Source organism: Neophocaena asiaeorientalis, unplaced genomic scaffold (genome assembly GCF_003031525.2).
Source record: "Neophocaena asiaeorientalis asiaeorientalis breed wild unplaced genomic scaffold, Neophocaena_asiaeorientalis_V1.1 scaffold388, whole genome shotgun sequence".
NCBI classification, from domain to species: domain Eukaryota; kingdom Metazoa; phylum Chordata; class Mammalia; order Artiodactyla; family Phocoenidae; genus Neophocaena; species Neophocaena asiaeorientalis.
The window spans coordinates 2,985,499-3,012,211 of NW_020172738.1; the positions used below are offsets into that span (position 1 = coordinate 2,985,499).

The 26,713-nt window shown below is 40.0% G+C and overlaps 1 protein-coding gene across 1 annotated transcript in view; it reads left to right on the forward strand.

The window, feature by feature from the left end:
* Positions 1–26,713, forward strand: part of DNER (delta/notch like EGF repeat containing) — a 247,215-nt gene that overhangs the window by 201,901 nt on the left and 18,601 nt on the right. The window contains exons 11-12 of the mRNA XM_024740527.1: positions 10,317–10,430; positions 25,072–25,203. Coding sequence (XP_024596295.1) covers positions 10,317–10,430; positions 25,072–25,203 — 246 coding nt within the window. The remainder of the gene's footprint in view (positions 1–10,316; positions 10,431–25,071; positions 25,204–26,713) is intronic.

The following is a 26,713-nucleotide window of genomic DNA, read 5'->3' on the forward strand; positions in this document are numbered from 1 at the left end:
GAGGGGTAAAGAAAGACATTTTGTACATTTAAGGATACAGAAAACATAACACCATGTACCCTCTCTAAGAAAATTATTTTCCAAGGTATTCTTATCAAATTGGAACTAAATCAGAACAAAGATAACCAGATAGGGGGCGATGGAGAACAGGAGGAAAAGGGTTGAGCAGACTCTTTACATGCGGGGATAAACCTAAATAGATGACATTCATATGATTGTAAATACTAATTTAATGGTAAAGAAAAGTCTCTTGAAAAAATAGACATGCCTACTATATTAATTATTATGGCTGCATAGTGCATTATTGTAAGGCAGTTGCTTAAAACAACACCCTTTTATTATCTAACAGTTTCCTAGGTCCAGGCATGGATAAATGGATTCCCTGTTCAAGGTCTGGAATCCAACGCTGGAATCAGGGTGTTGGTTGAACTGAGCTCTCATCTGAGGCTTAAATAGGGAAGGATCAGCTTCCAAGTCCCCTCAAGTGGTTGGCAGAATTCATATCCTTGCAGCTGTAGAATTCTTGACATTCTGCTTCTTGAAAGCCAGGAGAGGCCTGAACCCTCTTAAAGGTCTCACCTAGTTAGGTCAGGCCCACCGAAGGTTAACTCAAAGTCAACTGATTAGATACTGTAACAGCATCTTCAGAATCTCTTAACCTTTGCCAAATGCTATTGATTAGAAGCTCACACTCAAGAGGAGGGAGTTATATAAGGGTGGTCACCCTAGAGTGTGTCACTACATCTGTTCTTAAGGAAAATTTAAATGACCAAACTAAAATTTCATATTATTTTAACCAAGTCCATGAGTTGGTGGGTGTTGGGAAGGATTGGAAGGCATACAAGTGTGTTAAAGATCTCATCTCAATGGGCAGGTGAAGTGATATTTCATTTTGATACATTTATAGAGACATTTAGGTTTGGGTTTAAGCAGGAATGTAAACCCTAGCAAAGTAGCAATAAATGAGAGAACTTCTAAAGTAAGAGTGATGGGCAGGTGTTGAGGGGTAGGGTAGAAGGTATTAAAGAGAAGCAGAAGTGGGTAATTCATGCCCTCCAATCCAGAGGAAGAGTGAGTGAGGGGAGGAGAGAGGTCAAAAGATTCTGGGCCTTTCTCTCCTTAGGGTATGGACATTCTTTCCCTCTTTGGAAGCATTTATCCCAACATATATTTACATATAAGATCTCTGTATAAACTTAGGAAACTATCAGATGGGTGGGCATCAATTCTTAACTAGTACTTACCTCTGGAGTTAGAACTTGGATAAGTGGTGTGTTGGGGGGAGGATTGGAACTTTAACTTCTTACTTACATATGTGCTTTTTTAAGTGGTGATTTTTTACTCTTTTCTGTTTTTAAAAAACTTAAACAAATGAATATAACTTCCTAAAAAGAATGAATGCAATAGAAAGTCAGGCAAGACAGCTAAGAACATTTTGAAAACGGAAAGCAGTGAGGGGGAACTCATTCCAGATGTTGAAACCCATTGTAATGCCGCAATTATTATTACATCCCCATGTTATGGGTGCAAGAATGGACAGCTAACCAAAACTGAATAATGGCCCAGAAACCATCACCTATAATAATATATGACTCTTAACAAGGAATTGCTATGCATGGGATGGGAATTCTTTTCTAATAAATGGTGCTAGAAAAACTGAGTTGCTAAACAGAAAAAAAGAAATGTTCTTACACACACTTCTAAATAAATTCCATATGAAGTGAAAAAAACTGACTCTTGTTTGACTTTGCCTCCTCCTATACTTACTTGCCCCTTTCTTCCTTTTTCTTTTACAACCAAATTTCCTTAGAGTTGGTATAGATGATGCCTCTTATTTCCTTAAATTTTCTTTTCTTAATCTTCTTTAATTTGGATATCATCAGTACCATTCCGATAAATGGATCTAGCAGTGGCCTAATTGAAGACTGAAACCCCAAAGCCTGCCTCTCCAGCTTCCAACTTCACATTCTTGCCCTTTTGCTTCACGATCACTGGGTCCGTTTTGAAACTCACCCTGCTTTAGCTTCCACAGCTCCGTTCCTTCCCCCACCCTCGCCCCCCAACCCTACTCTTCCCTCCTGGCCTTTTTGGAATGAATCCTTGCTCTCTGGACATCATGAATGCAAGTGGTTCCCAGGCTTTTCTTCTTGGCCCTTTTTTCTCTCCTCCTCTTTCCCCTTATCCAGTACTATGGCTGCATCCATTGTCAGAAACGTTGATCTCCAAACAGGTGTGATTTCTCTTTCCTGAACTCTCCAAGCATTTTCTTGATATTTTCTATGACAGTTATGGTCAGCCTTGTAGTCAGTACTTTCTGGCTCCAGACTTTCCTTTCCCTGACACTAAATTAGAATCTCCTGAATGGCAGTGACTACACAGGTTCTTTTTTTTTTTTTTTTTTTAATGCTCATCAGTTCTTGATATGGTGGCTTACACAAAGCACATGCTCCACAGCTATCTGTACTTGAATGGAAGCTACTGCTTAACACACTAATTAAATAAAGCAAGGCAACTCGAACATTTTCCCAGTAAGTTTCCACTGTGGATCATGAAATTGTTAGAAGCAAAATACATGGAGGGACTCCTAGTAATCTCCCTTCAGACATACTGAAATGCTGATACTTCTTTAAAACTAGTCCAGGGCTTCCCTGGTGGCGCAGCGGTTGAGAGTCCGCCTGCCAATGCAGGGGACGCGGGTTCGTGCCCCGGTCCGGAAAGATCCCACATGCCGCGGAGCGGCTGGGCCCGTGAGCCATGGCCGCTGAGCCTGTGCGTCTGGAGCCTGTGCTCCGCAACGGGAGAGGCCACAACAGTGAGAGGCCCGCGTACCACAAAAAAAAAAAAAAAACAAAAAACTAGTCCAGAGCTAATTCACAATGAGACTTTCAAGACTTTAGTTAGTGTTCATCACATTATAGTGCCAAAAAGTCAAGTTACAGCCCAACATTGTGTTGAATTATTATTTATAGCAGAACAAATTTAATGGTCAAGACTATACTCATTAGGAATTTTTGGTGACAGAAGTTAGAAAGAAAATACTTCAATTTTTAATTATGAAAATAATGTAGCAACAATGATAACAATTTAGAAAACTGAGAAAATTTCATAACTCATAGCTTTACAGCAGAACATAAGAGCAATAATCATCTGTATTAATTCCATCCTTTTTAATATCTGTGTTTTTACAGTTATAATTGATTATACCTACCAGTTGGTATTACCCTTCTCAGACTTACCATTATTTACGTTTGATTTAGAAATTGTTAGCAAGTTTTATTAGTTCTATTTTAAACGGCGATGTGATGTTCCCATGCGGTAATATTTATCCATTCCCTTGCTATATCTGAAGTGAAGCTACTGGAAATAATTCTGGAATGAACATCTTTATTCATATAATTTTCATACTTTCTGGATTTTGGGGGGATAGAGTCTCAGAAATAAGATCATTGGGTTATGAGTTTGATCACGTTGTACTGAATTGTTTATTTTTAAAGTCTACAGAAATTTATTATTGAAAGGATGTGAACTCTTTCTTTGTTGGTTAGAATTATTTCCTCTGTATAACCAGTGAACAAGAATTTCTGGGTATTTTCTGTACCTGTCCCTTCTCAAGTACTGTGATTGATAGAAAAATGGATAAGTCAGGACTTTTCCTTTATCAGGCTATTATTTAAGCAGAAGAGTAGACTGAGACTGGCAAACACAAGGAATAATGAAGTGAAGGTCGAGATCTCAATTGTAACATCCGAAACAGCTTAGAAAAAGTTGAGCTCTGTGAGGTTGAAATACTGGAAAACTTTTCATGGAAGGAATCAGTTTGAATAAAATAAGATGATGTCCAGATTGGTTGAAGATGGTGGAGTAGAAAGACGTGCGCTCACTCCTTCCTGTGAGAGCACTGGAATCACAACTAACTGCTGAACAGTCATTGAGAAGAAGACACTGGAACTCACCAAAAACATACCCCACATCCAGAGACAAAGGAGAAGCCACAATGAGATGGTAGGAGGGGGGCAATCACAGTAAAATCAAATCCCATAACTGCTGGGTGGGTGACTCACAAACTGGAGAACACTTATACCACAAAAGTCCACCCACTGGAGTGAAGGTTCTGAGCCCGATGTCAGGCTTCCCAACCTGGGGGTCCGGCAATGGGAGGAGGAATTCCTAGAGAATCAGAGTCTGAAGGCTAGTGGGATTTGACTGTAGGATTTCAACAGGACTGGGGAAAACAGAGACTCCACTCCTGGAGGGCACACACAAAGTAGTATGTACATTGGGACCCAGGGGAAGGAGCAGTGACCCCAGGGGAGACTGAACCAGACCTACCTGCTAGTGTTGGAGGGTCCCCTGCAGAGGCAGGTGGTGGCTGTGGCTCACCGTGGGGACAAGGACACTGGCATCAGAAGTTCTGGGAAGTACTACTTGGTATGGTCCCTCCCAGAGTCAACCATTAGCCCCACCAAAGAGCCTGTAGCCTCCAGTGCTGGGTCCCCTCAGGCCAACCAACCAACAGGGAGGCAACTCAGCCCTACCCATCAGCAGACAAGTGGATTACAGTTTTCCTGAGCTCTGCCCACCAGAGCAACACCCAGCTCTACCCACTACCAGTCCCTCCCATCAGGAAGCTTGCATAAGCCTCTTAGATAGCCTCATCCACCAGAGGGCAGACAGCAGAAGCAAGAAGAACTACAGTCCGGCAGCCTGTGGAATGAAAACCACATTCACAGGAAGACAGACAAAATGAAAAGGTAGAGGACTCTGTACCAGATGAAGGAACAAGATATATAACAATTATATATGTATATGCACCCAACATAGGAGCACCTCAATACATAAGGCAACTGCTAACAGCTATAAAAGAGAAATTAACAGTAACACAATAATAGTGGGGGACTTTAACCCCTCACTTACACAAATGGACAGATCATGCGGACAGAAAATTAATAAAGAAACACAAGCTTTAAATGACACAATAGACCAGATAGATTTAATTGATATTTATAGGACATTCCATCCAAAAACAGCAGGTTACACTTTCTTCTCAAGTGCACACAGAATTCTTCAGAATAGATCACATCTTGGGTCACAAATCAAGCCTCGGTAAATTTTAGAAAATTGAAATCACATCAAGCATCTTTTCTGATCACAATGCTGTGAGATTAGAAATCAATTACAGAATGGATCTTGCTGTGATTTATGTCATAGAGTGTTCTTCCTATGTTTTCCTCTAAGAGTGTTAGAGGTCTTTACATTTAGGTCTTTAATCCATTTTGAGTTTATTTTTGTGTATGGAGTTAGACCCACCTCCTAGAGAAATGGAGATAATAACAAAAATAAACACATGGGACCTAATGAAACTTAAAAGCTTTTGCACAGCAAAGGAAAACATAAACAACACAGAAAGACAACCCTCACAATGGGAGAAAATATTTGCAAATGAAGCAACTGGCAAAGGACTAATCTCCAAAATTTACAAGCAGCCCATGCAGCTCAATATCAAAAAAACAAAGAGCCCAATCCAAAAATGGGCAGAAGACCTAAATAGACATTTCTCCAAAGAAGATATACAGATTGCCAACTAACACATGAAAGAATGCTAAACATCAGTAATCATTAGAGAAATGCAAATCAAAACTACAATGCGGTATCACCTCACACCAGTCAGAATGGCCATCATCAAAAAATCTATAAAAAATAAATGCTGGAGAGGGTGTGGAGAAAAGGGAGCCCTCTTGCACTGTTGGTGGGAATGTAAATTGATACAGCCACTATGGAGAACAGTATGGAGGTTCCTTAAAAAACTACAAATAGAATTACCACATGACCCAGCGATCCCACTACTGGGCATATACCCAGAGAAAACCATAATTCAAAAAGACACATGCACCCCAATGTTCATTGCAGCAATATTTACAATAGCCAACTCACGGAAGCAACCTAAATCCTGGTTGACAGATGAATGGATAAAGAAGATGTGGCACATATATACAATGGAATATTACTCAGCCATAAAAAGGAACGAAATTGGGTCATCTGTAGAGACGTGGATGGATCTAGAGACTGTCATACAGAGTGAAGTAAGTCAGAAAGAGAAAACAAATATCATATATTAATGCATATGTGTGGAATCTAGAAAAATGGTACAGGTGAACTGGTTTGCAAGGCAGAAATAGAGACACAGATGTAAAGAACAAATGTATGGACTCCAAGGGGGGAAAGCAGTGGGGGGTGGTGGTGGTGTGATGAATTGGGCGATTGGGATTGACATGTATACATTGATGTGTATAAAATGGATGACTAATAAGAACCTGCTGTATAAAATATAAAGAAATAAAATAAAAAGAGTAGATAAATATTATACAGCAGTAGAAATGAATGAACTGAAACTACACCCATCAACAATGAAGAATCTTAAAGATGTAATGTTGAACAAAAGAAGCAAATTATAGAGGAACACAAACAGCATGATTCCATTTATATTAAATTTGAGAACAGACAAGACTAAACATTATATCATGTAGAGATATATTCAAAGGTGGTAAGAGTATAAAGGGAAAGCAAAGAAGTGATTGTTCAAAGGTCAGGATGATTGCTACCCGTGGGCCTTTTCCCTTTGGGAAAAGGCACAGGGGGAGAAATGTTTTACTTTTTATCCTGGATGATGGCTACACAGGTACGTACTTTATTACTATTCTTTCAAGTAAACTCCAGTGTTTTGTGCATGCTTCTGTATATAAGGTATCTGTCACAATAAAACTAAAATATTTAAGTTAAAAAAAAAAAGATGATGTCTTCAAGTGAATAGGAATTTCAAAGGATACTTCAAGTTAATTTTCTTTACCTGGCTTAATTTTATTGGAGATAAAATAAAGATTTTTCAGTTTTCAAAATATTAACCACGACTGAATTGTGATGACCCCAGAGATTTATAATTGGAGCATGACTCTTTGAATTTTTGCTCATTTTAATTCTAAAGTTAACTGTTATAAAGAGCCCTGTTGGAATAAAGATCTTTTCAGAAATGTTTCCTCTCTATCCCTTAATATGAAAAGTATGAATTTTTATTAGTTTTGACTGAATTACAGTTTATTTTTGCTTGAGACTAAACATAAGTTTTGTAATCGTGTGTGCTCCATCCCTTGCCAATGGGTGATGCATGTGTCATTCCACAGGCTTAGTTTGAAGTGTGGACCTGATTTTCCCTGACAAAATAGAGTATTTTTGAGGCAGATTTGGAATGGCTTCTCACTCCTGTAGCAATCCTACCTGTGTGTCGGCCAAAGTACACAGACTTTCGCCCCTCCTGAAAGGACAGGATTCTGGTGGTATAGCCGTAATTTCTTTTGCGAGGTAAGATATGGCCTCTGCTCAGAAGGACCTCAGAGATTTTGGGGAGATCAGGCAGGAGGACAGATAAGTTATGATTTAAGACCATAAACTCTGTAACAGTGGAATCTTACTGTGCTCTCAATACACAGTGGCAGAAGAATGGAGTTCTGTCTTGGAAGAGGCAGCTTCAGCTTTCCATGAGTTGGGCTTTGGCATTGAGAATGTGCTGGGGGAAGACCAGCTTGGGAGAGAGGGCGAAGTCTGGTGTTATGGTCAGAGGACGTGGGATGCCCAACACTCAGTGTTGTGCAAGGGCCTAGGGGCCCTGGGGGTGCAGACAAGGGGAGCCCAGGAGGCCTTAGGAGGGGAGTTGGAAGGGACATACCCTGGACATCTCAGGGGTATTCATGACTGTCCCTGCTCTGCATTTAAGATTTCTAGCTCATAGCTGTTCAGTTCTAATCAGTGACCTGAGCAACATGATAAATATTTCTTACACAGGGCTTAGCGAGGCTTAGAGGATAGAAACAGGAGTCAGCAGAGTGCTCTCAGGGGACCTTTAAGACCATCTTGCTTTGTAGTCATTGTGTTGCCATGAAGATTAGCTTCTGTCCCATCTTGCTGCCAGAAAACTCTCAATGACCTTCAAGTGACTGAATATCTTATCTTTTGAGAAAGAGAAATAACAAAGGATAAAGTCATTGCCCAGAAAACCCACCCAAAAGATTGAAATTGCTTATTATCTTGGACATTTTCATCAAATCTATCTTACTGAAGGCTTTTAATGTTAAGGTGCTTAAATAGCCTAGAATGTGCTTTTCAGCCCTATTTGAAGAATGTGGCCATTTGTGTGCTAATGTATTAGTTATACGACTATTATAAGGTTAGATTGGCAAATGTATTTGTAGAAACCTGGGAAGGATTATCCTTGATTGCTTTTATTTTAGGTCTAATGGAAATATCTTTTAGGTTTCAGACATCTCTGAACCTTGATCTGTGGCTGTATTTCCCATTACAATTGAAAGCCTTTTTTTGTCACGTGGTTCCCATTGATCAGCCTCCTGGGAAATTCTAACTATGTGAACCCTTGTCTTCTGATGAACATTTGAAGCAGAAAAGGCTCTTTTGCATTTTATTCTTTCAATTCAGCCTGTGCTATTTGGGAATCAATGGGAAAATGGAAATGGAGACTTCTGGGTGCAGAAGCCATACACACTCAAGTGAAGAACAATTACCAGTTTTATGCTTTAATCTTTAAATTAGTTTGACCTTGAATATTACCTTGAGTCCTGGGTTTGTTAAGGACGATGCGTCAGGGAGGCTCCATCACGTCCCTGGAGGCAGAGAGGGAGCTAGGAGATGGCTTGGGGCCGGGAGCGTCTCCCACCTGGCGTGAGGCAGTGGGCTTGGGGTGGTGGTTTCAGGGAGAAATGTCAGGCAGAGATCTGAGAGACGCTTTAGAAAAATATCTGGTAGACTATTATTGTTCATAGGTTGGATATGAGGGCAAAGGATAAAAAGAAATGAAAAACCATCCATTCTAAAATACTTTACTAGGCTCAAATAAATCATTAATGTGACTACAAGTAGGTAGTTCTGTTTCCTTTTTCTCTTGTATTTCTCCCCCTCATTCTTGAACCTTCCTTCTTAAGGCACTGACAACTGAAAAGGAAAGGAGAGAAAAAAAATCTCAGCAAGAATAATTTCAGTGACAAAATGATGCGAGTCACTGGGTGTGGCAGGCCTTTGTACAGATACAAGTGAAGTAAGGAAATTAAGTAATACCATCCTGTCAGTATTTGCTTTATGCTTATTTTTTCTTGAGGCTGTTGGGAAGGGTGAGTATATCGTTATATACATTCTTACATAGAATGTAAGTTATCTTCCTCTCCAAATGGTAGGGGGTCAAGAGAGAGAGATTAGTCTATTCATCCATCTGGCACTCCAGTGAAACAACACCAGAAATTCTACCTTTCGAATGGTGTTGGATTTTTAAAGTTTTTTTTTTAATAAAACGATAAAATACTATATACTCACTGTGAAAAATTGCAACAATATAGAAATGCACAAAGTGACATTCAAAGTAATTCATTCTCCTCTCAGTCCAGCTTCAAGCACTTGCATACATACATGCACACGTAGACTATTTTTTTTACACCAATGGGAACTGTATTTGCTCTAAAGATTTTTTTCAGGACCTCCATTTTGTTTGAATGGGCACTGAGTTCCGTAGAATGTTGTATGTTTCCATGGCTGAGCTCCGTCTCAGGGGAGCTACTCAGCGAGCACAGACTCACGTTCAAGTTGCCAGCACCATCAGGTCCCAGCTCTGTCCCCGCCAGCCTGGTGACCTGGCATTTGGATACTTGTTTCATGGTGCTGGTCTGAGGATCACATTACACGTAAAGCACAGCACAAGGGTCTGGAATGTAGTATATGCACAAGATGTTACCTTTCGCCTGTGGTGAACCTGTTGGTCTTTGGGAATGAGGTCTAAGGACAAACACTTCCTTCTCTCCTCTGCAATTTTCCAAAGTATGACTGGGGCTCATCTAAATATCTGACTCCAAATCTTTACCTTCAGGATACTGTTTATCAGTTATATTGACATTTTATGTAGACTGTCTGGCTGTGTTCTGTTTCTTTTGGAGACTTAGAGAGCATTTATCACTGATAAATTTTATCTTTCAAAGTTTTAACATTCTGTTGCCCAGGCTTTGGGGCATGTGGTCAGAGAAAGTACGTAAAAGACTTGATGGTGGGACCTACGAGCCGGTACTCAATCTGTTATTTTCTCCTAAAGTGTGTTTTTACAACAACCTAAAGTCAAAGGTGGGCATGTGAATACATGCACATGTGCACACACACCCCTCTGGGAATCAGCCTCCACACTGTTCAAGGCTTTTCAAACACTCTCCTTTTAAAGGCCATGGGAGCTGGAGACCCCTTAATGAGTCTCCCCTTTTGCATCTGTTTCTCTGCAGGAATCCACTGTGAATCCTACAAGGACCCCTGTGCTAACGTCAGCTGTCTGAACGGAGGCACCTGTGACAGTGAAGGCCTAAATGGCACATGTGTCTGCGCACCCGGGTTTACAGGCAAGTGAGCTGGGAACTGAGTTTTCAAATTTACCACAAAATCCCTGAGATGGCAGCTGTTAAAAAAACCCCAGAAACCTCTATGCATACATTATTGCAAAATATGAATTGCAAAATGTAAGTAGGCATTGCTTGGATGAAGAACCGTTTTAAAACACAATCTACTGTGTTGTCATTAAGCAAGGCTCTTCTGAAATCAGCATTTGGTTCGGAGACCTGCTGAGACTGCCCTTACCATACGTTTGTAGACCTGCAGCTTTGAAACATGAAAAATGAGCCGTTACACTAACACCTGAAAAAGTGTCAACGCTAATGGAAGCAGGAAGGAGAAAGGAAGGATCAGATGTGTCTTCTATAGAAATTGCATTACGCGACCACGTTTACTTTTATTGAAAGATACAGCAGTGTCTGGAATTCGAATAACGGAGAAGTGGTAGTGGCGGCGGTGGGACATCAGGGGGAGCTACTCTTAGTTCACGGTTGAATTATTAGTGAAGGTGAGGACAGTACAGGTGTGGGGAGGGAGAGTGGGTGGGGGAAGAAAGCTGCTGATGGCAAAGCAGCGAGAGAGGACAGGGCTGGGTTCCAGAGGAGCCACGGTGGCACCCTCTGAGTGGTCGCTTCTGGACTAGGGGATCCAGCTTAACAAGGGCTCCTTCGAAGTCACCCCTCAAGGGTTTCAGCGAGTTTGTGAACCCTGAAAACAGATGTGAAGTGTTGGATATATGTGTGTATGCTGAGAGGAGGCTCTCAAATTTTCATCAGATTCTCAAAAGATATCATGAACCACCTGGGGAGAGAAGGTTCCATCCTTGGCTTCGACAGCCAAATGCAGGAGTCCGGAGATGCAGAGCGTAGGTCAGGTCTCTGTTTTCAGCACTTGCTCAACCAGCAAAAGCAGCAGGGTCGCTCTGGTTTACAAGTTGGGAAAGGTTGACATATAAAGTGCTGATAGAAGAAGGTGGGCACTGAAGTTTCTGGAAAACGTGTTATCATTGGCTAGAGAGCACCTTACGTGCTCACCTCTCCCCTCTAAGGCCTGGTGGCCACCTCCCTAGCCCTGGAGAATTTCACAGAGCCTGGACTCCCAGTCCATCCCTAGGGAGCCTTATTTGTGCTTCTGGGGAAGATGCCAACAGTCAAGACGTGCGAGAAACAACCTCTGATATTCCTTCTATATAGCTGTGTCACATCCTGTGTTTTCCTTTCGTCTTTTCCTGGGACTTAGAAGTGGGCTTACTCCAGAAAATGATTTGCAGATGGTTTTGTTTTTCTGACTGGTTTATAAACACACACAGACATTTATACTCATCAATGGATGCAAAAATAATACTGGGGAAGCATCCTGGTTTTTCCCCCCAGACGTTTATATCCCACAAATAATGAAAAGCATGGAAGAAAAATGAGAAAATATAGTGCTATAGAAAAAAAGCCCACCACTTAAAAATGCCCAACTAGGAGACAACCATTGTTGACATTTTGATACATATATCCAGGGATTTTCCTGAAGGTCTATGTGTGTATAATATGTAGTGTATAGTGTAAATGCATATATTTGAACATAAAAGGAATCATACTGTTCACACTATATTGCAATCTACTTTTAATTTTAAAATATGTGTATTTCATAAACGTGTTTTCACATTAAGGTATATACTTCTGTTTTATCATTTTTACTGGCTGTCCTGTCATCCATTACATCAGGGGTCCCCAACCCCTGGGACGGCGAGCAAGCAAGCGAAGCTTCATCTGCCTTTCCTCATCGCTTGCATTACTGCCTGAATCACCCCCCACCGCCCCACCCCCGGCCCTCCCATCCCCCCAGGCTATGGAAAAATTGTCTTCCATGAAACCGATCCCTGGTGCCAAAAAGCTTGGGGACTGCTGCGTTACATGATACATCAGGATTTTTTTAACCCATCCTCAATTCAACCTCTGGGAAGTTGGGAGCTTTTTCCTATTATAAACAACATTGCATTGAATGTTCTTGCATGTACATCTTTGTGAACTTGTATGAGTATTTCTTTGAGCTAATTTCTTCGGAGTGGAATCCCAGGGTCCAGGAGAATTCATACTTATTTCCATATTGGCTCTCCAGAAAAATACCTTGCACCAGTATTCACTCCTACCCATAGTGCAAAGGAGCTTTTATTTCCTTGTTCTCACACACATACTGAGAATCGTCATTCTAGTGGCTTTATATGCTATTTGTGTTGTTTTAATTTGTAAGTCTTTGATTCCTAGTGAGATTAAATACTTTTAAAATATATTTATAGTCATTTGTGTTTCTTCTTGAACTCCCTATTCCTATCCTTGGCTTGCTTTTCTACCAGATCGTTCACGTTAATCTTTATTCTTGATTTGAAATCGTCCTGTATATTAAGTATATTACATTTGACTATATTACATTTGATTACATAGGACTCTTCCAACTGAACTAGGTTCAAGCATTACTCTACGTGGTCTTTGAAAATACCCAGTGCCTATTTCTCTTCAGCCCTGAATAGGGTACAAATATTTTTCCAATGTCATTTGTCTTTTAAATGTATATATTTTATTCTATATATCGTATTTTAATTTTGCACGTATGCATTCCCTTTAACAGGAAAGAAAATGGTCTTCAGCCAAACCACTGAAGTAAGAAATGCAAATCTCATTTGTTCTTTTTTTTTTAACATCTTTATTGGAGTATAATTGCTTTACAATGTTGTGTTAGTTTCTGCTGTATAACAAAGTGAATCAGCTATATGTATACACATATCCCCATATCCCCTCCGTCTTGCATCTCCCTTCCACCCTCCCTGTCCCACCCCTCTAGGTGGTCACAAAGCACCGAGCTGATCTCCCTGTGTTGTGCGGCTGCTTCCCACTAGCTATATACGATTACATCTTAGTATTTTCTTTTGATTTCTTGTTTCATGCTAGAAAGACCCTAGGTATCAAGATTTTATAAATATACTCATATTTTTCTAATTATGTATGAGTTAATTTTGGTCATGCAAATATTTAATACATTTGAAATGTATCCTGGCATCTTATGGGAAATAAAATATAATCTTTTCTCTAGAATATTTAGCAAATCTCCAACTGCCTACTCAGCATTCACTTTTGGATGTCCCTCAGAGACACCTCAGACTCATATATTTTCTTCTCCTTTCTTTCTTTAAATATTTTCCAGCTCATTAAATGATATTACTGTTCTGGATGGAAACTGAGGCATCATTTTGATGCCTCCTCTTCTTCCTCCTTACCTGCATCCAACCACCAAGTCCTAGAAACCTCTAGATCCTCTCGCTTCTTCCTAGAGCCAACACCAGGCTGCCTGCACCTCCACCTGCACTAGTGCAAGGTGTCCCCACACCCATTCCCCTTCACCCCTAAACATTTGCCACACTGAAGAGACCTTTTAAATTAAAATCTAATCTTGTCTCTCCCTACTTAAAATCACCTACTGGCATTTCATTGTCTTTAAGAAGAAAAGCAAAGCCCTTAACCTGATCATCAAGACCTGGGAGGTCTGGCCCCATCTGGTCTTTCCAGGCTTTTCCTGGGCACCCCCATTGCTGTTTGATTCTTGAACACCCATGTCAGGCTCTTCTCAGTGAGGTTCTTGCCCCGGACCTCCTGCCTCGCAATCCCCTGTGCCTCCCCTGCCCCCCATACACATGCTGTAGCTGGAAAGTCTACCCCTAGGCTTTTGTTCAGGGTCCTTACCCTGATCGCAGGGTGCGGTAGGACTCTTCCAGTTGAAGGAGGTTCAAACGTCACTCTGACTGGGCTTTGACAACAACAAATGCCTGTCTCTAGTCAGCCCTGTTAATTTTTCAAACTGCAGGGGACCACAGACTATTTCATAAAGTTGTTAGGAGAGTTGCACTATTAATGTGTTCTACAGAACACTGATCAGATGAGATACTCCATGGAAAAACTGTCTGTGCCCCCCAAAATTGGGGACTTGCTACCTGCCATGTGGAGGTTCATAAAGAAGGCCCACGTATTAGAGGCACTTACAGTCAAGAATCTTGTTTGCCTTTGTTTATTTCCAAATATATTTGATCATATAACTTTTTTTTTTTCCCTTAAAAAAGAACCTATTCTGAGAACTAGCATTCCAGGGGAGGGACTGATAAAAAGTTAGCTCTCATCATGTAAGGAATCATGGTGCCTCTGCTCTTTGAGTCGCTACCTTGGAACTAAATCCTCTTTCATTATAACTGAGGTTTAGCAAAATTTACTCTTGGCCAACTATTACGTGCTCAAAAGCTCCCTAATTTGACTGAGTGGAGCGAATTATGCAACTCATTGTTATCTAATTAGACAGGCCATCCAGTGTCACATTTACCTTTTGAGACTGGCTTTTTCAGTTGGCTCAAGACACTTCACTCTCAGGCCAGCAGACTAACTCTGGGAGGAGGTATGTGGGGAGCTCTGCCCTTCCTTGATGAATTTAGGCTTCTCCTTGAAAATACACTCCCTCCGGTCATCTGGACCCAGAGAGGTTCCCTCTCTTCAACCCCTGCGGGCCTTCTACACAGCTGTCCCCTTAAGACCTGGCCTGCATCCTGTCCATTTTTCAGTTTTTAACTTATTTTGTGTCCACTCTTGTCTCTGAGGCTTTATAATTCTGCCACCTAGAATTACTTGGCTCAGGCAGGACTAGTAGAGGGAAAGAAAGGATGCCCTCACGCAACATGAATTCTCCAGGACTTGCTTTGTTTCTACCTGAAATCATAGGCTGGAGATTACTGTACTCCAACAGGGAAGCCCGAAGTTCTTTCAGGCCCGTTGCCATGGCCACTAGAACAGTAGTCCAAACGGGACATCAGTGACCCATTGCTCTCTCACCATAGCAGAAAGTCTATATGCATTATTAAAAGTCAAATAATGTTATATTTCCCCTCTGTTTTCTAACTCAGCTACTTTTCAATATTTGTCTTTTAGTTCACAAGAGAGTGTTCTACAATTTCCAGCTCATTTTCATGGGCAAATGCCATCAATGTTTTATTCTCACTGAGATTTTTAATTTGCATTTCTTTGATGTTGAGCATCTGTCATGTAATTATTGACCATTCATATGTCTTACCTTGGGAAGGGTCTTTTCAAATCTTCTGCCCATTTTTTTAAAAAATTGGATTTTTGTCATATTACTGAGGTGTAAGAATTATTTACATATTCTAGATATAAATCCTTTGTCAGGTAAACATTTTGCTCATCCATTCTTTTTTTTTTTTTTTTTCCCAGCAGGACATCCATGCATTCTTAATGGCATTTTTGTGGGGAGCAAGTGCTTTTATTTTTGGTGATCTCTGATTTATCAATTTTTTTCTTTTTTAGTTTGTTCTTTCTTTGCCTACCTTATGATGATGACACTTTATCCAATGTTTTCTTCTAGCATTTTTTAAAATAGATTTTGCCTTTAGGTTTAGGTTTTGAGTTAATTTTTTTGTGTGTGTATGGTGTGACTTAAGGATGGAAGTTTACTTTTTTCCCCATATGAGTATCCAGTTATCCTAACATCCTAGCTAATGAAATTCATTAGCACATTTTTAAGGAAACTGTTGACTGTGTATATGTCTTTTTCTTCCTTTGGCTGTTTTTTCAAAATCAAACTTTTTATTTTGAGATAGTTGAAACTTCAGACTTCATAAGCTATCTTAAGAAGTCACACAGAGGGATCCAGTATACCGTTTAACCACTTACCCCAATGGTAACACGCTGTACAACTATAGTACAATATCACACCCAGGATACTAACATTGATACAGTCAAGATGCAGAACATTTTCATCACAAGGATTCCTCATGCTTCCCTTTTATAGCCACACCCATTTCTCCTCCACCTCAGGAAGCTTTCCTCTTAATCCCTGGAAACCACTAATCTGTTCTGCATCTTTATAATTTTGGTATTCCAAGAATGTTTTATAAATGGAATCATATAGCATGTAACCTTTTGTGTTTTTTTTTCGCTTAGCATAATTCTCTGGAGATTCATCCAGATCATTATGTGTATCAAGTTTCTTCCTTTTTATTGCTGAGCTGCGTTCCATGATATGAATATACCACAGTTTGTTTAACTATCCCCCTGTTGAAAGAAATCTGGGTTCTTTCCAATTTTGAACTATTATGAAGAAAGCTGCTGTAAACCTTCATTTACAGGTTTTTGTGTGAATATAAGTTTTTATTTTTTCTGGAACAGTTGCCCAGGAGTTCAAATGCTGGGTCATATGGTAGTTGATGTTTAGTTTTCCAAACTATGCCAGAATGTTTCCAGAGTGGCTTAACCATTTTCCCTTCCCATCAACAATGTATAGTGATCCAGTTTCTCTCTATACTTGCCAGCATTTTGTGTTGCCTTCATTTTTAATTTTAGCCATTTTGATAATGTGTTTAGTGATATCTTGTGGTTTTGATTTGAATTTCCCTAATTGTAAATGATATTGGACGTCTTTTCATGTGATTATTCGACATCTGTACATCCTCTTTGGCGAAACGTCTCTTCATGTCCTTTGTCCATTTTCTAATCGTACCCCATCATATCAAGGCTACATACTATAAGTATGATTTCTGATCATTGATGTTGACCGTAATCACCTGAGGAAGTGTTTATCAAGATTTTCCCCTATAATGTTACTCTTTTCCCCTCTTTGCATACTTTACTCTTTGAAAGAAGGTTACTATGTGTGGACCACACTTAAGGAATCGGGAGTTTTTCTTTCCCGCTTTGAGGGTAGAGTAGCTACGTAAACTATGTGAAATTCTTCTGTAGGAGAGATTTGTCTGTTTTCCCCCAATTATTTGATCATTTATTTATATCACTGTGGACTTGTGGATATTTATTTTATACTTTGAGTTATAATCCAACATATTTTTATTTATTTTGTGGCTCAAAATGTTCCAGATTTGGACACTGAGAGTTCTTTCATTTGGGTTTCTGTGTCCCTTTGACATACCCCATTGTTGTTGGTGGAGAGTGTGTGTGTGTGTGTGTGTGTGTGTGTGTGTGTGTGTATGAACACTTACATGCTTTCTGGCACTGCAAGAAGCTCCAGTCTTATCTTGTGTATTTCCTGCTCCAGTCTTGAATCAGCCATCTCTTCAAGGAGACTTGGTTCTTTTTATTGGAGAATGATACTGGAAACCAAGATCTGGGCACTAGCTATGCTCATTGTTCATGGGATGTCATTGCTCCTAGATCCTCTCAGCTGCCATAGCAAGGGAATGTGTGTGTATACTAACCCATGTGTCTATAAATATTGCCATATGTAACCATCTATATCTAAAAAAGCTAAACATGAATTTATACTAAATTTTCCAACTCTGTTCCATTATTACATGTATCATTCCAGCCTTCTCTCCTGTTTATCTGTAAATTCCCACACCAACAACAAGATTCCTGGCTCCTACCATCCAACATCCTTTTACTTACTTGCTTAATTCCTATATACATGTAGAGCAGTATCAGAATTCATAACTTGTATCCTTATGGGAAGCAACTTTATAAACTAGACTACAGTGCTGGTGTATACATCTTTCGGCCTTCAGTCCTACCAACTCTACTCGTTCCAAAGTCACTTAGGTCAGCACTGCCCCGCACCCAGCAGTGAGGTTGTTTCATACATTTGTAAGTACTGTTAGATTATTTTTTCACAGTCTGCATCCATTTTTTAAAAAATTTTACATCTTTATTGGAGTATAATTGCTTTACACTGTTGTGTTAGTTCTTGATGTACAACAAAGTAAATCAGCTATATGTACACATATATCCCCATATCCCCTCCCTCTTGAGCCTCCCTCCCACCCTCCCTATCCCACCCCTCTAGGTCGTCTCAAAGCACCGAGCTGATCTCCCTGTGCTATGCAAGCTTCCCACTAGCCATCCATTTTACATTTGGTAGGTTATATATGTCAACGATACTCTCTCACTTTGTCCCAGCTTCCCCTTCCCCCTCTGTGGAGTGCTGTAATGAACATTGTGGTACTTGTATCTTTTTGAATTATGGTTTTCTCAGGGTATATGCCCAGTAGCGGGATTGCTGGCTCATATGATAGTTCTGTTTTTAGTTTTCTAAGGAACCTCCTTACTGTTCTCCATAGTGGCTGTATCAATTTACATTCCCACCAACAGTGCAGGAGGGTTCCCTGTTCTCCACACCCTCTCCAGCATTTAGATTTTTTGATGATGACCATTCTGACTGGTGTGAGGTGATACCTCATTGTGGTTTTGCTTTGCATTTCTCTAATGATGAGTGATGTTGAACAGTTTTTCATGTGTTTGCTGGCAATCTTTATGTCTTCTCTGGAGAAATGTCTATTTAGGTCTCCCAACCATTTTTGGATTGGGTTGTTTGTTTTTTTGATATTGAGCTGCATGAGCTGCTTGTATATTTTGGAGATTAATCCTTTGCCAGTTGCTTCGTTTGCAAATATTTTCTTCCATCGTGAGTTTTGTCTTTTCATCTTGTTTACGGTTTCCTTTGCTGTGCAAAAGCTTTTAAGTTTCATTAGGTCCCATTTGTTTTTTTTTGTTTTTATTTCCATTTCTCTAGGAGGTGGGTCCAAAAGGATCTGCTGAGATTTATATCATAGGGTCCTCTGCCTATGTTTTCCTCTAAGAGTTTTATAGTGTCTGGTCTTACATTTAGATGTTTAATCCATTTTGAGTTTATTTTTCTGTATGGTGTTAGGGAGTGTTCTAATTTCATTCTTTTACATGTAGCTGTCCAGTCTTCCCAGCACCACTTATTGAAGAGACTGGCTTTTCTCCATTGTATATCCTTGCCTCCTTTGTCATAGATAAGTTGACCATAGGTGCATGGTTTTATCTCTGGGCTTTCTATCCTGCTCCATTGATCTATATTTCTGTTTTTGTGCCAGTACCATACTGTCTTGATTACTGTAGCTTTATAGTATAGTCTGAAGTCAGGGAGCCTGATTCTTCCAACTCTGTTTTTCTTTCTCAAGATTGCTTTGGCTCACAGTCTGCATTCTTTCCTGGGACCTTCCAACTAGAGTGGTTTTGTTTTTGTTTTTCCTATAGAAGTACAGTTTCTCAAGCACCATTTGTTGAAAAGGCTATCTTTCCTTCATTGAATTGCTTTTAAACCTTTGTCAAAAATCAGTTGGCCATATTTGTGTGGGTCTGGTTGGATTCTGTATTGTTTTTCATTGATCTATGTATCTGTTCCTCTGTCAATACTACTCAGTCTTGATTGCTGCAGTTATGTAATAACTATTGAAATCAGGCAGAATGATTCTTCTCAATTACTCTTTTTCTTTCAACACTGTTTCACCTATACTAGTGTCTTTGCTTTTTCATATAAATTTTAGAATAATCTTGTCTATATTTACAAAAGATTTTGATGAGGTATTAATAAGAATTGTATTAAACCTGTATATTAATTTGGGAAGAATTGATATCTTTACTATTTGGAGTCTTCTAGTCCATGAACACAGTATGACACTCCATTTATTTAGATCTTTGATTTCTTCATCAGCATTTTGTAGTTTTCAGCATGTAACTCCTATACATGTACAACTAAATATTTCTCTCTTTTTGAGTGATTACAAATAGAATTGCAGTTTGGTGTGCACATGTTCAATGCTAGTGTGTAGATATACAACTGATTTTTGTATGTTTATCTTGTATCCTCTGACTTTGATGAACTTACTAGTTTTAGGATTCTGGGGGGGTAGATTCCTTGTGATTTTATGCATAGGTAGGTATGTCTTCTGAAATTAGGGACAGTTTTATTTCTTCCTTTCTGATATGTATAAATTTTATTTCCTTTTATTGTCTTATTACATTGGCTAGAACTCCTCACACTAGTTTGAGTAAGAGTGGTGATAGCAGACATCCTTGCTTTGTTCCCAGTCATAGGGGAAAAGCATTCAGTCTTTCACCATTAAGTATAATGTTAGCTATATAGGGATTTTTAGATTTTTTTTTAAATCAAATTGAGGAAGTTACTCTCCATTCCTTGCTTGCTGATAGCTTTAGTTATGAATGGGTGTTGAATTTTGCCAGGTGCTTTTTCTGCGTCAATTGATATCAGTATATGATTTTTCTTCTTTAACATATTATTATGATGGATTATATTGATCAATTTTCAAATATTGAATTAGTCTTGCCTTGCTGGAATAAAACCCACTTGGTCATAGTGTATAATTCTTTTTATATATTGCTGAATCCTGGCCACTAATATTTTGTTCAGAGTTTTTGTGTCTGTATTCATGAGGGATATTCGTCTGTAGTTTTCTCTCTCTCTCTCTTTTAATATTATCTTTGACAATATTGAATTTTTCACATCTAGAAATTCCATTTGGTTTTTTTTTAATATCTTCCATTTTTATCCTCATTTTCCCCATGTTTTCCTTCACATTTTGAACAAATGTCTTGTTTACTCACCATCATCTGTTACTTCTGGACCTCTGTCTTTTGACTGATTTTCCTTCTGGTTATAGGTCCCATGTTCTTGCTTTTTTTTTTTGTACATCTGATATTTTTTTGTTTGAATGCTGGTCATTGTGAGTTAAGTTGTTGAGTGATTGGATATCTTTTAAAAGTGCTGGCCTTTTTTGTGGCAGGTAGGTAAGTTACTTGCTGACCTGATTGATCCTTTCAAGGTTTTTTTTTGTATTTTGGAGTCTCTAGTAGCCTTTAGGGATAGTTATGTCCTACTACTGAGGTGTGACCTTTTCCTCCCATAATGCACTGGGTGGCCAATGAAATGTCTGCATTCCAACCTGTGAGAGTTTGAATACTTCCCAGTCCTCTGTGAGCTTTGGGAACTGTTCATCTTTCCTCTTGTTTGCCATGCCTGTGGAGTTCCAACCTACTCATACACAGTATTCAGCAACAAACTCAGGGATGCATTATATCTCTGATGCTCCTTTTCTGAGTGGCTCTACCTTCTGTAGTGGTCTGTCCTACAAATTACAGCTACCTCAGCCTCCACAAATTCCAGTTACTCCCCACATTTCAGTGAAACCATTGTGTTTTAAATTGGTTCAGAATTTAGAATGCCAGAGTGGTTATGGTACTCAGCTGTTCGTTTGTCTCCTCTTAGCAATCACAGCCATGCACTGCCTGTTGTCTAATGTCTTAAAGTGTTTTTTTAAATATATATTTTGTCCACATGTGTAATTACTTACAGTGGGAGGGCAAGACAGGTTCCAGTTGCTCCATTGTGGCAGAACTTCCAAGTAAGTCATTAGATTCATTTCATCTAGAATAAAATGCTTGTGAAGTATGAAGGAGTTATACTTACAGTACCCATTCCAGTGCGTGGCACATAATAGGCTTAGATTTAATACTAGGTATTATGATTATAATGATTTTCATTGATATCATTTGGTGTGGGCTCTGTTAACCCAAGGATATACTGACAGCAGAGACGTCTGACTTATCTTTTTCATTTTAATTTATCTGAGGAAAGCATACCGAATTAAACTGTACACTTGTAAATTGGCATAAATATTACCAAAGCTGATACCTACTATACAGATTGCCTCTTAGAAAGTAGTAGATTGAAAAGCAATAGGAAAAGGTTTAAAGTTCAGACTTTGATTTCCAGCCTTAGTCAAGTAGAAATTTCATTTTGTATTCTCTTTACAAATGTTATTCAAGCACAACGGTGATTCAAAATTAACTGATTTTCCCCACTCAAATAAAAAAGTAAGCAACTCAACGAAAAAGTCATCTGGCTTAAGCCAGCAAAAGCATAAAGATTTATTAAGTATTATTAAGTATTATTAAGTACTTTTTATTATTTACTATATTTATTAAGTATTTATGAGTGGAGAAAGGTGATATAATGTACTAAGAACTCTTCTACTAAAATTAACTAGAATGCATATTGCTTGGAGATGGAATGGTGAGGTGTTGAAATGTATGTAAGAACATAATACTCCCAATACAGGGAAGCATAAATGAAACCAAAATTAGTCTCTATAATTCTTAATAAACCTTCAGTTACCTTGCAAAGTGCATGAGCACCGTGAGGCAGAGAAGAGCAATCCTCTTTGGAAGTCTTCTGGTTGGAAATTTCCTTGGGTGGCCCCATCATCGGAATCACCCCATATGCTCACCACCAGCATGTGACACCGTGAAGTCCTCAGCTGCAAGCCAGTTGGGGGTAACTGATTCAAATAGAAGTGTAGGCATGTTAGTTTGTAAAATGGGCCAACAGAGTCAATCTAAAGGTATCTGTGAACTGTGCATTGCTCCACGGTTCCTCCAGAGCACATATGCTGTGGAAATAGCTGCTAGCTATTTGGGCTCCTGACTGGCATGGAGTTTTATCATAAACTAATGTCATTGAATCCCAAGTATAGCTCTAAGAACACTGTGGTGATGAAAGCCAGACTGGGATAGGTTTGGGACCCTCTCTGGGCCATGGTTCTTTGGTTCCTGGGTCTTAGATATTTGATGAATGTCTACAGAAAAAGTTCGTCCTATTTTCTCCTGCCGTTCTCTATTCCTACCAAGTCCTTCCAATCCAGTGAGTCCCAAGAAGAGATAAATCTGAGGATCTTAGACTTCTCTCAACTATATTAGAGCCACTTAGAGGTCTAAGAGCCAAAACATGTATTAGGGCTGCTCTGAACTTGAACTTGGCATTTACATCCCTAGGGAAGCTCTGGACCAGAGCAGGACTGGGTGGGCTGGACTGACAGCTCTAGAACTGCCCAAAATTTAGGGAATTAAAAGGGTTTGCCACTGACATTAAACTTCTGAAGCAGGGTGGGGCTTTTGAGTTTTGCTAGGCTATAGAAGTAGGGAGAAGTCAGGCCATTTCTGTAGCTATTGCTGAAAAGGTAACAGAGCATCTTATTTCAGAATTTGCAGTATTCAGATTGCCAGGAAAAGAAAGCTATTGTTTAGTAAATACCTCCATTAAGCTTGTCTTCCTAAATGGATGGAAAGCAGTACTGATGTGTGTATTTGTCAAGGCCTTTGAGTTCATCCTTTTATTGCTTCTCAGCACGTTCCTGTTTATATGTCTCTTCAACTAGTCTACCGTGTAATGCCATTTGTAATAGTTTAGTCTATGCCCTTTTCCAGTCAGAGTGATTGCCCCATTAATAGACAGAAAACCTTTGAAAGAGGTTAGTAAGAGGCAATCAATTTCATGTCTTTCGTATTGATATAAATGACTATATTTATTGCAGGAAACAAATTCGCTTAGACACTACTGAATTATAAGCAATCTAGTAGGACCTAGACGTAGTAAATGTTTTATTTGACAGATTTTACTTTAAAAATAAAACAGTCCGCTGCCAGGTATGAAAAAAGTGTGAAGTGAAACAGACGTGAACCATTTTAGTTTGAGATTCTGCCTCGAAAATGGTCTGTGAGTGACATATGGTGGTTTTATAAACACGAGGTAAACCAATGGCAGACAGAAAAGCTCTTTAATACTAATTAAGTAAGCCTGGAAGTAATTACCCAAGTGTACACTGAAATATTGCCTTTGAAAATGGACAGAATATTTGATTTTGCTCTTTTGTTTTAGTCGATGACTATAGCAATGCTAGGAATTTAAAAAATATATATATATCACTTTTTACATTTATCTAAGCAAATGGAGGTATATTTAAAGTTTTCTTTTTCTCAGTTTTACACTTCTAAGAAAGATTGCCTCAATTTGAAGTATCCTCTCTTCAGCTTCGATGTGATATCTTTAAGAGGTGTACCCGTTTTGTATTGACTCATACACACGCTTTAAAATCACACAAAGATGGCTTCGTTTGTGTAACTTCTACTAACAAGCTATTTCTTGTAAGTTGGTCTTTGGACCACAGTGATATCAGCCCATGTTCTGGTTTGTTAGTTTAAACTAGGCTTTCTCTGAGGGGATCAAGGATGCCCACAAATGTTGGGTGTAGCAGCGTCAGGAGCCCCAGGTCACGGTTTTCATTATGGGGGAAGGACGGACGGACTGGAGCAGATGTGAGCTTCCCTCGGGGACCATTTCCCAGGGGAGATTATTTCAGGACTGGACTCACCCCAGACATCACAACTGTCATTCCTTAGGGGGCCCTGATGTTCTCCCTCAGCATTTCAATCCCTCCCAGAAGCATTTCCAGGGATTTGGAAAGAGGAGTACATTTTCATAATTGACTCAGGCTAGGCACACGTCTGTGACCTAGAACTATCCAGAAAATAGTCAAATGCCCAGGCTTACACAATCAAACACTTAGCTACAAAAAGAAAAGAACCATAAACTGTGAGTTCTTTGGCTTTCCGGAGTTTCAGAAAAACAAATAAGAAGATTCAGCTGACTAAATCCAAAACAAAATATATTTCTTTAGTAAAATCAGGAGCCCAAGTTTGTTTTTCCGATAAACTTCAAAAGGTTTATTCAGATATGGGAATCAGCTTCAGATAATGAATTCAAAAGATTAAAGGAGATTCTTTTTACCGGTGCCATTTCTTTTTCTTTTTTAAGCTTTACTTAAGTAAAGGATCCCTTGTCTGGAATTCTGGGCGAGTTCTGCACTTTATACAAACAGCCAGTTGGGCTGCATTGCAGGAGATCATGACCCCAGCCTTAGATCTTTGCTGAGCTGGAGAAGTGACGGGGGACAGAGCCGCTGGGGCAGCTAGCCTGGCTCACTGCCGCTTTTCTTCATCTCCTTAGGTGAAGAGTGTGACATCGACATCAACGAATGTGACAGTAACCCCTGCCATCACGCCGGTACCTGCCTGGACCAGCCCAATGGTTATACATGCCACTGCCCACGTGGCTGGGTGGGAGCAAACTGCGAAATCCGTGAGTATTCTGCCGCTCAGCCACTGTGACTTACCGTTACATTTTCATTCAATGAGAAGAGGATGCGCCAGCCCCACAGCACTCACAGGTGAGGCAGTGAGGCCCAAGGGGTACCCTGAGACCCCCGTGCCTCCCGGATCCCAGTTGAGGACTTTGGTTCACTGTGTTATGCTGCTTCCCTCCTTCCTGAGTCTGAATCCAGCCTTTCCACCAGGATGAGAATATGCAGATGTCATCCAGAGTTCGCGGCTGCTAAGACAGCCAAAAATGTGCTTAGCAGAGAAGCATTAGAATCGCATCAGAAAAGAGAGTCTTTGTGTTGAAAGCATTAAAAAAAAACCACACAGAATGTAAATTCACTTCGCATTTTTTGTCTTCAAGTGTCTTCAAACGTATTAGGTTCCATCAATTGCCTGGAGAAAAGTTCCGTGAGGATGAGCGCATGAAAGAAACTCTGGAAAATACTTTGAGCTGCTTAGAGCGAGGTGTTCTCTACAGATGGACTCACAGAAGTTTGACAATGTCAGGATCGGGATTTTATATGTTGAAATCATGTATCTGCTAGGACTGAGGTGAAAATGAGAACTGCCCTGGAATTGGGTTTTCATTGTTTTGTAAATTGCTAAAAGCTCAGCGTTGAAGTGTGTTTTCTTCCCATTTAAATTAGTCAGGGTCGTTGGGTTGGGCTGTGTCATCAAATCTCCCTCCTGGGCCCTCTCGCCCACTCTCTTACCCTTCATCGGGCAAAGACAGCTCATCTGCTGTGTGAGTTTGGAAGGAGACAGCTCAGTATACACAGCCCTGTCTGTCTGTCTGCCTCTTGGGCTGGCCTGTCTGCTGCCTCTACTCCTCCACGCTGTACATGTTTCAAGAACAGGCCCCTCACTGGTGGTCCAGCACCGCCTGTGACTGCACGGGCTTGTCTAATTCTCAGTGTGTGTCTCAAGTGGGGCGTGGCCAGTAACAGGAAACCTTCTTATCCACACATATGGACCATATTCTTCAGCATCAACTTGACCAGTAATGAAGGTGTCGTTTGGGCTCCCGTCTGCTCACTCTTTGTCTTTCATCTTGGCTCAGGACTTGAGAGAGGAAGAGAGTAATTCCTTTTAGGTCTCCTGCTCGTCCTTTCCAAGTACCCCTATACAGAAAGGTTTTAGGACCAACTGAAACACTCTATTGTTGAAGAAAGGGAAGGAAAGGGATTCCAATGGTACAGATGCTCAGGGCTGTGAACTGATGCAGGATGTTAAGACTAAAGTAGGTATAGGATGTTAAGCCCAGTCTGGTGAGATCAGTTGGTGGCAAGGATCCCGGATTTGGGCCAACAGGACCTCGGTTCTCGCCCCGGCTGTGGCACTTACGGTGCGGCTACATTTAGTTGTGCTGAGTCTCAGTGTACTTATCCGTAAAATAGGACCAGTTTTCGTTATAAAATCTGATAATTCTGTGAAATGACAGATTTCACGCCTTGGGGCAGAGGAATATCTATGTATAATTTTAAAATCCT